General features: G+C 37.8%; 1 protein-coding gene across 1 annotated transcript in view; it reads right to left on the reverse strand.

Annotated features, from left to right (window-relative positions):
- Nucleotides 1-8178, reverse strand: part of cacna1bb (calcium channel, voltage-dependent, N type, alpha 1B subunit, b) — a gene marked incomplete in the record, with an annotated part of 232306 nt that overhangs the window by 51002 nt on the left and 173126 nt on the right. The window contains 4 exon segments of the mRNA XM_042220572.1: nucleotides 1750-1770; nucleotides 4312-4323; nucleotides 6788-6894; nucleotides 7814-7873. Of these exon segments, the coding sequence (XP_042076506.1) occupies nucleotides 1750-1770; nucleotides 4312-4323; nucleotides 6788-6894; nucleotides 7814-7873 (200 nt within the window).

An 8178-nucleotide genomic window follows, 5' to 3' on the forward strand; every position in this document is an offset into this window, starting at 1 on the left:
CTCTCAGCAACCCTAAAACCCAACCTTAAAAGACCTTTGGAGAAGTGAGGACAGGACAAAAAGTTCCTCTACAGATTGTTCTTGCTCTAATGCTCCCAAAGTGAAAATGGTCCTCATTAAGGTAGCTGGACAAGCACAGACACACTCGCACAGACCCAGGTCAGTATGTCAGCGCATTTACAGGGTCTCATTAAAAAGAAAGGATTGTTATTAGGTACTAGGGGACTCAGAGAAACCCACCAGAATAATGAACATGGCTATTTTTTTAATATGTGGTGACTGGCGAGGGAAGGACAGAACTCAAACCGGAGAGAAGCATGGTTCCAAAAAATTCTGGCCCTGGGGGCCTTTCAAATTCTCAATAAAAAAAATCTAACAAAACGGCATGCGGCTCTCATGCTTGTATAACTTGGATACTCTGGCATGCAATTTGCGAAGTCAATGCCAGTCCTGCTTTTTAAGGACCTCAACACATTGAGATGGCAAGAACAGTCTCCCAATAGCTTTCAGAAGCGCACGGGCGGGGAGTTTGTGTTTTCACGTCAATGCAGCACACATCAGCGGTGATTGCAACGTATTCAGCAGCCACACATGAGGTCATCTGGAGTAGCTTAACTTCTGTAGCCGCTGCTCGCTCACGAAAGAGAAGATTTCCTGTTCAGACTCGTAACATCTGACGTCTAAAGCTGCATCAGCAAAATCGGATGCGCAAAGCTCCTGCTCTCTGTTTCAAAATTTACAGAGGATTCAAAGTTCTTGAGGAATTTTGTATAATGTATGTTTGGCTTATTAATTTCCCATTTTAATGGTAATAGTGAAGGTTTTCTTTGACTATTAGCAAAAGCTGAAAATGCAGGTCAAAATCACATTTTAAAAAATATCTCCAATACAATCCGTATCATAGGTCAGCCTTTCTAGTGTTCATTTAGAGCCTCTAGTGCATAGCAGCAGCTGGTTTGCATATTTTCTCCATTTTCCTCTTTGATTTCTACTAATGGGAGTATTTTCAAATCTACAACATTGCAAGAGGACACTGTTAACACACTCTTCACCCAGTGTAGCCCGATCCGCTACTTCCATTTATTCAGAAACATTTTTAAAAGGTTAAAAATATGGCATACTCTAAAATTCTGTCTTTTTCAAAAACAAATATTAACAAAGCAAAAACTCTCTTTTAACAGAGAAAAACAGATGTCTATTGTGATTTTCCTTACAAACACGACAGGCTGTGAGGAACAAATTAAAAAAATTATTTAAGGTGAATTCATGAGAGGAGCTATAATCCTTTATTGGCTGCCCTCTAATTCCATAGGGATAAAGAAGAAGAGATGAAGGTGGAGGTTGGTAATCTCTTGGACATTTAACCGATTAAATTGACTTTAGTCATGATTAAAAGAGAAAACTGAGAGGATAGGTAAGGAGTTAAGCTTTGATACAACTGATAACCTGAGTTTCAGATTCCTGCAGCCCAAATCCCCGTCTGTGTGTTGATTAACTTCTGAAAGCTATGAGGGAGAGCTCCCAATATTTCCTTTTTGTCTTGATGTCCCAATACTGGGACAGGAGAAAAGGTTTATAAAAGGGAGGGAAAGCGAGGAGGGAAGGGAGTCACATCCCAAGCACTTTGGGATGAAGGGCGACAACGTAAACCTCGGAGGCTGATAAGAGGAATGTTCTGTGTTTCACAGGAGGAGGGCAAAAGGGTACGAGGGGTTAAAAAGAAAAAAAGTAGATACTGACAATTCCCACCTGGCCACGCTTTGTTGCGATCTGATGGGGAAAAGAAATGATAAGCATATGCACGCAGACAATACACAAAGACAGACAGCAGCATGTAAAGCAAGACAGAGCAAAATAAACACTTTACACAGATATCACCCAGGCGTGAAGATATAGTGACAATTTTGGTGGTTCAAACTTCAAAACACATCAAAAGAAAGCAAAGATAAGAGACAAAAAAGTGACTTTTAAGTAAATTTAAAGTAAACACCCTTTTAAAGCAAGATAAGCTGGATAACATATTTGGAAGAAATAGTTTTTGTGGATACTGAATATGAGGGAAAATCAAACTGATGGCATGAAGATGATTATAATGTCATGACTGACTACATATACTCTGGAGTTAAGAAATGTGGTCCTACAGTAATTCTGTTACATTGCAGTGTTTTAGTATGCTGAAGATCATGGGTATGGAGCCAAGACACCAATGCAGCTATACTCTGATCATGTGGTGCATTACTACTGCTGCGGAAAATATTTTAGAAAATTAGTATAAAATGCAACATAATAATAAAGGTGATAATGTTACAGAGTGTTATACTGGTATTTGCATTTAACCATTTCTGAAGCAAATAAAAACATTTTGTAAATATGTGTCTTTGAGTTTTACATTTTCTGTGAATACAATTGTTTGACAGTTTTATCATTTTTAAGCTGTGGCTGATTAGTGGCTACATGTTAGCTTGCTCTCCACAAATTGTATATAAAAGACGCATGTAGCAACAGTACCATCACCCATTAGTTTGTGGACTACTGTTTTGAAGCCTCAAGCAGAGCGGTTTTGCCGTAGCCATCTCGCTTGAAAGTGATAATCAAGCTGTGGACCTGTCTGAGAGCTGAGCATCTCTCGCTCAAAAACTAGTAATTATTCAATTACTAAGGCTTTATTGTCCTTTTTACTAATAGTGAGTGCCATAATTTTCAAACTTAGCATCATACAGTATTAAATAAGACTAAAAACAAGCAATCCGGTCGTTAAGTCTGACGTCACTAGCCGTGTCTGGACCTAAACTCCGCTGCAGGTCCATATATCAAACGATCACTATGGCATTACTTAGAGTTGAAAAACTGTCTAAAGTCTTTCATCTTTAATAAAATGATCAGCGTTCTGCTCTACCAGGTGTAACAATTGAGTTTAGCATCCAGGCATCCATGAAAACGGAATTTATGACATTTTCCTGACTGCGGGGTTTTGGAAACAAATTAAAATGTACAGCTCTGCTATCACTTCCAACATAAATGAAGACAGAAAACTAAACAGCAGTGACGTTTGTAGGGTTACTGAAGTTTGGCTAGCTGGTATATAATGATGTGCTACGTGACCACTAGCGACACAGCTATGTTAGCATAATATAAACAAGCTAACATTTTTTCCACTCGATAAAAGTTACTGTGAGTGTTCTCGGTGGTCAGGAACAAATGTAATCGCATGAAGGATGCTGTAAAAGGACCAAACTTCGGCCAGGAGAACAACTGAGATAATCCATCCACAATACGAGGTTAGTCATTCATATACTGCTGCATGGGCTGGGCTGTAGTTACATCCTAAGGTTTTAAAAACTGAGCTTAAATAAATGATTAGCGGTTTTTAAATAAATTTTGACCTTTCAGTTGAAACACAATATTAATATATAAAATCCTTTTATATCTAGACATTAATTCTAAAGTAAGCGCCTTCAAAAACACAAAGCAGTAACTGTGTTGGATGTTTCAAAACAGACAGTTTGGGTAACAGGTTTACAACTTGCCTTCCTTTTCCTGTGTTTAGATTAAGTATGAAAATAAGATCTAAATAAAAATAAAATGTAGGTTGTCAGGTATCACATCTATCCATTAGACCTGGTGCTGTGAATGGAGCCTCTTACATGGTTGATTGGTGTGAATGAGAGTTGATTACAGAGCTGACGGGAGAAACAAAATGCCAGACAGCAAGTGAAAGCTGAATGGAGGGATGAAGGGGTTCAATTTGATAACTCCTGAATATCATTAACTGTGCATTATTGGTAAGAAAATCCTTCATCTATTATTCACTCTGTTTAATAGTTTTTATTTAGCTCTTTTATTTATTTGCGTCGTTATTATAAGCAGCATCATTCAGTTTCTTTGTGTTCATAATGACCTGAATCACCCTATGAAAGCTCAAACGTCTGATATGTTTTTGAAGCAGTGTTTTGTTCAATCTCAGCACTGGTCCACCGTGCACTGTGTACATTGTAGCTTCTAACACACATAAAATATGTCCAATAAATGGAAAACGGGTAATTGCTCTTATGTAACCTGAATACAGATGTAACACAACATAGTTACATAACACAAACAGAGGAAATGCAATGTCTTTAATCGTGACTGTGGTGGCGATGATAAAAATAGAAAATAACAAAATATGACATTTGTGCAAAACATTTAGCTGTGAGAAGACAAAAAACAACACCTTGCTGAAAATACCATGAGCTAAGGTGGAGAAAAAGTGATTCAAATGGGCAGATGTGCACATGAATAAACAGACAGACTGACAGAAAGAGCAGGCATTACCCCATAAGGCTCCTGAAAGCAATCCAAGCCAGAAAACAAAGAAGAAAGAGAAAAAGTGACAGAGAGAATACAGAGAAAGAGTCAGCAACAGATAAAAGACAGAGACAAGCATCAACCTAGTGCTGGCAAAAGACAAAAAAAGGGAAAAAGAGAAATCAGAGACAGAAAGCGTTACAAAGAAAAACACACGTGACAAGCAACTGTGGAGAGTTTCAGTCAGTGTGTGAAATAGTGGCAAAAAACCCTGAAAACATTGTTCAAAACAAAATGTGTGATCACCAGCTTTCTCAAGAGACCCAGAACTCCTCTGGCTTTGGAAAACATTTATTTACATGATTTCCAAACCAGTTGTATACTGAGATATACTGAAATACAGGTAACAAGAATAAGTCTACTGATACCAGTAAGAATGCTCACCAATAAGGAGTCAATTCCACTCAGATTACAGTGCAAGTGGGGATTTAATTTTGACTTACACCACAGTATCTAAGGGCAGGTTATACAATGAAAAAAATCTGGCCCCTTTCCAGAGTTTCTTCTTTTACCTAAATTTTTGTATTAAATAAAAATAACCCAAGTAAATGCAAAATTTAGTTTTTACATTTCTATTATTTCATTGATTAAGGGAGGGAAAGCTATGCAAACCTAACTGGCTCTATGTGAAAAAAAGTGTCCCACTTGCTAAATCATGAATCTTTCTGTGATTAACCACATCACATCGTGGCACAGCTGAAAGAAACAGCTGAGAAACAAAGTCATTGACATCTATAACTCTGGAATGGGTCACAAAGCCATTTCTAAGGCTTTAGAGCTCCAGCGAATCACGCTGAGACCCATTATCCACAAATGGAGAAAACTTATAACAGTGCTGAACCTTCAGGAGTGACCAGCCTATCAAAAGTACTTCAAGAGTGCATTGATGACTTATCAAGGAGGCCACAAAACAACCCAGAACAATATCTAAAGAACCGCAGGACTCGCGTCAGTTAAGGTCAGAGTTCATAATTTAAAAATAAGATAGATACTGGGAAAAACCCATGGGAGTGTTCAAGGAGAAAACCACTGCTAGCCAACAAGAACACAAAAGCTCATTTCACATTTGACAGAAAACATCTTGATGGTGTCCAAGACTTTTGACAAAATATTCTGTGGACTGACGAGACAAGCGTTGTAACTCAAGTTAACATGGGATATTCAGTGAGTCCACATCTGAACGGCTCAAAAAAAATCCAGACAAGAAAAGGAGGTTTTGGAGTGGACTAATCAAAGTCTGGACTTCAATCAAATTGATGTGCTTTGGCATGACATTAAACAGGCCGTTTATGCTAGAAAAACCCTCCAAAGTGGCTGAATCAAAACAATTCAGCAAAGAAGAGTGAGCCAAAATTCCTCCACAGCAAATGAAAAACTCATTGCCACGTAAACACTTGATTTCAGGTTACTTTTTCACATGGGGCCAGGTAGGTTTGGATAACTTTCCCATTCATAAATGAAATCATCATCTGAAAAAACAGAAAAATGAATTTTGTAATTACGTGGGGTTATTTGCAATTAAAATTTATTTGATTATCTGAAGCATGTACAAATGTGCAAAAATTAGGAAATCAGGAAGGGGGCAAATACTTTCTCACAACACTGTAAACAGTGTGGTTCTTATAACCATGCCATTGACTGTATATAAAAAATGGACAAAACATGGCCACCATGTTATCACCTAATGGTTTACGCTATTGTTTTGAAGCCTAAACATGAGCATTCTAGTGAATTGTCTATGACAAGATGGTAATGGCCTTCTTTATCATCAATCCGACCATATATTTCAAATAAATACCTGACAATATTAAATAAGACGTAAAACTAGCAAATGACATAAACATTTTACAGAATGTATAGAAAAGATGTGTGTAAACATTGTTACCTTCCCTAAACTCATTCATATATAACTCATGCACAATGTAAATAAGTTGATGCAGTGTTTTATATACAGTCTATGATCCATACTATGTTCGAACTTCTACTCCACTAAGAAGAAAACGAATATTCAAAAAGCAGATTCTGTATAAGGCATTAAATCCAAAGTACCAACTAGATGGCAGCTAGAGCCTGACAGTCATGGGAAAATCCTGTCCTTCTGTCTCCACCTGAGCCTTAAACCTATCAGCCAAATTGTGCATGACCTATTAGCCAACTAGCAGGGAGGGGCTGTGAAGACTTTATGTAACATAATCATGGCAGCAAAATAACCGCTGGGCAACACAAAAGTCTTGGAATTCATGGGAAAACAATAAGACGAGCACATTAAAATTCATAATGCTCGTCCACTGGATAGTTGAGAGGAGGCAACAAAACAAACCATTTGGCGTTTTAATGATGATGGTTTCCACATCTTGTTATGTGGTTGGTGTACATTATATTCAAGCACTGCTGGGATGATAAAATAATGAACAGAAAAAAATTCAAGGGAAAGTTGACTCACGAGCAGGCAAAGGCCACCAGAGCTCCGCTGACCACGATGAAGTCCAGAATATTCCACAGGTCACGGAAATAAGAGCCAGGGTGGAGAAGCAGTCCCAGGTCAATCATCTGGAGTCGCAGAGAGTGATGGAATTACAGAATTAAATTAGACACATTGGGATGGAGTGTTATCTCCACGTAAAACCACAAAGCCAATTAGTGATGTCAGTGACATGCTATCCACAGTTTGCTGGCCTTTTCATTAAAGCTCAGATGTGGTTATAAGCAGGTCAAAAGCATAAAGTAAAAATAAATCTAACAAGCTAAATTTGGTTAAAAATGACGAAAGCTCATTATGAAACAAATCCTTATTAGATAAAAAAAAAACCCAAACTGAAACACTATATAAGTAAACAGTGCATATATCCAGAAAAGGACAGAATCTTCAAGCTGACAGAAAATAATGTCTGTCATGAAACTATTCCTGCTGCTTCCTAATTGGACTAATTATTATGGAGAAGTCTGTGAGCCAGTTTACATTATTAAGTGATGCAAAACCCAAATATTCTTCCTTGTAGCGGGGTGTCTGGCTTCTGTTTTAGGTTCAAATCTCCAGGACTCTGACTTGGATTATTTTGGTTCTTGCAGCAGCTTAAAAAATACCACTATCAAAGTAGAGAAAGACATGCTACACGTTGTAACAGAACAGTTAAAGGCAATAGGATGTAAGCAGCTGATTATGAGAGTGACATGCTTGCTTCTGAATATGCTTTTTTTTTGATGATGCATGCATCAAATAGTTTTCTGTATTTTAGCGATCAAGGCATCTATCAAGTATTATACCAATGCAATATTTTTGGAGAAAGTGTCAATGTAGTTTTATTACTTTGTGATTGTGTTTTTAGCTTTGTTGAGTGTTGATCAAGGCAATCTTTACATTTAGCTCACCACAGATGTTGTAGACGTTTGACTAAAATCTTGCACAGCAGGTTTTCATAGCTCATGCGGCTCGAATGAAAATGTACTTTGATTTTTCCATCCTTCTCACCTTAATCACCATCTCAAAGGTGAAGACTCCAGTGAAGACATAATCCAGGTACTTGAGAACCTACAAAAAGTTAAGCAATAAGGAAATATCCTTTAAAATGACTCACTAACAGACCCAGTGACAGATGTTTTCAGTCTTTGAAAGGGTGTGTGTATGTGTGTGTAAGAATGGACCAGATATGCACAACGTGTTCCTATGTCCTGCCAAAGATCTCAAACTCTGTCAGCTTTGCACTGTACTGCATAGATACACATTACCTTAACACCTCACAACAGGCACACACGCTCACCAAAAAATAAATAACACACACACACACACACACACACACACACACACACACACACACACACACACACACACACACA

The sequence above is a fragment of the Haplochromis burtoni genome, unplaced genomic scaffold, assembly GCF_018398535.1.
Source record: "Haplochromis burtoni strain Fernald_Lab_line unplaced genomic scaffold, NCSU_Asbu1 Contig_51, whole genome shotgun sequence".
Lineage (NCBI taxonomy): Eukaryota > Metazoa > Chordata > Actinopteri > Cichliformes > Cichlidae > Haplochromis > Haplochromis burtoni.